General features: G+C 34.0%; 1 protein-coding gene across 1 annotated transcript in view; it reads left to right on the top strand.

Moving 5' to 3' along the window:
• LOC106870940 (granzyme B(G,H)) overlaps nucleotides 1-2,779 on the top strand; it is an 11,030-nt gene that overhangs the window by 7,299 nt on the left and 952 nt on the right. Inside the window, exons 4-5 of the mRNA XM_014917184.2 lie at nucleotides 777-908; nucleotides 1,890-2,026. Coding sequence (XP_014772670.1) covers nucleotides 777-908; nucleotides 1,890-2,026 — 269 coding nt within the window. The remainder of the gene's footprint in view (nucleotides 1-776; nucleotides 909-1,889; nucleotides 2,027-2,779) is intronic.

A 2,779-nucleotide genomic window follows, 5' to 3' on the forward strand; every position in this document is an offset into this window, starting at 1 on the left:
AATCACAGCCGATGTAAATTATTTGTAATTATTCTGCTGATAGGATACTCAATTTTTCATCACCCTCTTATTAGTTACGAACTCCAAATCATGAATTGGATTACCTTTGCATCTATTTGAAAATATAAACACGCTCATATATATACAATTATAAAGGCAGAAGAAAAATTTCTATGCCAATATGCTGATAAGTCTATTTATCAGCATAGTGGCACAGAAATTTTTCTTTTTCCCTTATTTATAATTGTTTATAATTTTCACCTTAAAAGGTATCTTAATATGCTGGCCACTTGATGAAATACTTTGAAAAATGTTATCTTCTATTAAAAGTATATATATTGACCGTTGACTGAACACTATTCAATTTTTTTTCTCCGTGTTTTTCTCCTTGTCTCCGTATTCTTTCTGTTGAAGAGCGTAGCTCGAAACGTCAAAGACTTTCCGTATTCCCGAGCGTCATACTAATATATACTTTTGTTATTTACACCACCTGTCCTCGTCTGTTGTTATTATTTGTATATTCTCCCATATATATATATATATACACGCACACACATACACTTACACAAATATATATATATGTACGCACATATATACGTAAGCACACACATATATGTATGTATATGTAATGTTGTGTGATGAAACTTGGTTGCGACAAGGTTTTTGAAAATTTGGCATCGGTATCCTGGGAATAAATGAAATTCACCAGCCTCTCAGTAATAATGGTTGACGAGATATTTCAATTCTCAACATCATTATTTTTCTTTATTTAACAGACAATGATGTTGCACTGTTGACATTGCCACATGCTCTTTCCTTCACACGTTGTATCCATCCTCTGCCGCTTGCTTCAGCGCAAGATGACTTTCAACCAACATGCGTCATTGCTGGATGGGGGAAAACGCAAAGTAAGTAGTGTGTTCTATATATTTCTGTGTGTGTGTGTGTGTGTAATTATTACTGTTTCACTATTAATAACGTTGAGTCAGCACTCATCATCAAATTCAGATAATCTCTACGTTTCAAAATGTTGCAAAGGTATTAATTTATCAGCTGACCAACAAGATAACTGAAGACAGCTGTGGCAGAAATAAGAAATATCCGGATTAATCCGCTAGCAGTGAGGTACGATTTCAACTCAGGCTGTAGTGATCCAGACCTAACAAACATAATGCATGTTGTTTCATAATGATCTGCCTACTTCTGTCAATACGTCTTCCCCACAGTTATGTAGTCTTCAAATTACTGATTACTGATCCCTGTGAACCATGTGCACTATGGAATCTTGATCAGGTTATTTGGTATGTAAAAGATAGCAGCAATTAGTCCTCCGATGAAGAACGCATTGAATACTGAATCATCTCGGAATGCACTGTTTGCACAAATTACAAAAATCCTTTGTCTGCCTCATCAGTAATTATATCTTTTCCATCGCGGCTGGCTTGAAGTAAAATAATAATAATAACGCAAATTCATACGTTAGCCAAACATGGAATATCCATCAAGTCACTCGACCCCCAGAGACAACAGCCAAACAGCTTTTAAATTGAACACTATGTTCTTAAAAAAAGTTATATGAATTGGATAATGTAATCGTAAATAAAGATTGTCGTAATAAAAAAAACTAGTTAGGTCAGAGTTGGTATATCTTCAACCATTTAGTAGTGTCAATGAGGTTAGAGACAGCTTATTGATAAACATTACCAAATATGTTGCTTCGAAAATATAATTGAAAAATATAAACACTTTTCTGTATTTATTTGGTATGTTACTATCCACTAAATTTCCTATTACTCAGAAGTTATCTTCTAGTACTAAAGAAACGTTTAATTCTGTTAACTGTGACGATTTATTACAACTTCCAAATTGTCTCTAATTTTATATTTCAGACGGCAAGTATCCCGACCGGCTCCAGTACGGTAAAGTTCAGTGGTATCCTACATCGTTTTGTCAAAATATGTTCGGTGGTTTAACCTCATCGCAGTTCTGTGCTGGGTCAGCTTCGAATAACATTGAAGCATGTCACGTGAGTTGATTTAACATCAGAATTTCCATCTTCATAAGGTAACTGGACGTGCATGTTTCAAATAAAGTTAATAATTTCTTTGACACATTAATACTATGAAACAAATACCCGAAACAAGGTGTGAGGGCGTGAGTATGTATATGTATGTATGTATGTATGTATGTATGTATGTATGTATCTATCTATCTATCTATCTATCTATCTATCTATCTATCTATCTATCCATCTATATATATATGTATATATGTAATACATTTCTCAGAGAGATTTATACAGTAGTAAAACGATAAAGTGGTGGTATGTCCCATGAAAAGGAATAATACTACTGCTATTTAGCCCTAGGAAGCACCACTTCCTGTCGGCCTTGAAACATTTCCTGTGTCATTATGTTTATAAATGAGGAGATAACCACCTCCACCCAGCAAAGACTAGTTTCTGAGTCATTGCTCGTCATCAGTCTGGAGTAGCATGGCTTGCTTGCTGTCGATCAATCTACAAACCTTATTTTGGACTACCGAGCCCACCAAAACACATGTTGGATTTGTGATACTTTTCTTCAACTCCTTTAATTCTTGATATCATTTCTATTCTGTGTATATCGGACCCTTTTGTATGTAAACATATAAACATATTTAGCATTTCATATATCTAATTATTTAATATATATTAACCTGCCTAACTCGCTTATCCTTATATTTACTTCTCTTTCTCTCTCTCCCTCTTTCTCACTTTCTATATATATGTATATATATA

This window comes from Octopus bimaculoides, chromosome 12 (assembly GCF_001194135.2).
Source record: "Octopus bimaculoides isolate UCB-OBI-ISO-001 chromosome 12, ASM119413v2, whole genome shotgun sequence".
In the NCBI taxonomy this organism is placed as follows: Eukaryota; Metazoa; Mollusca; class Cephalopoda; order Octopoda; family Octopodidae; genus Octopus; species Octopus bimaculoides.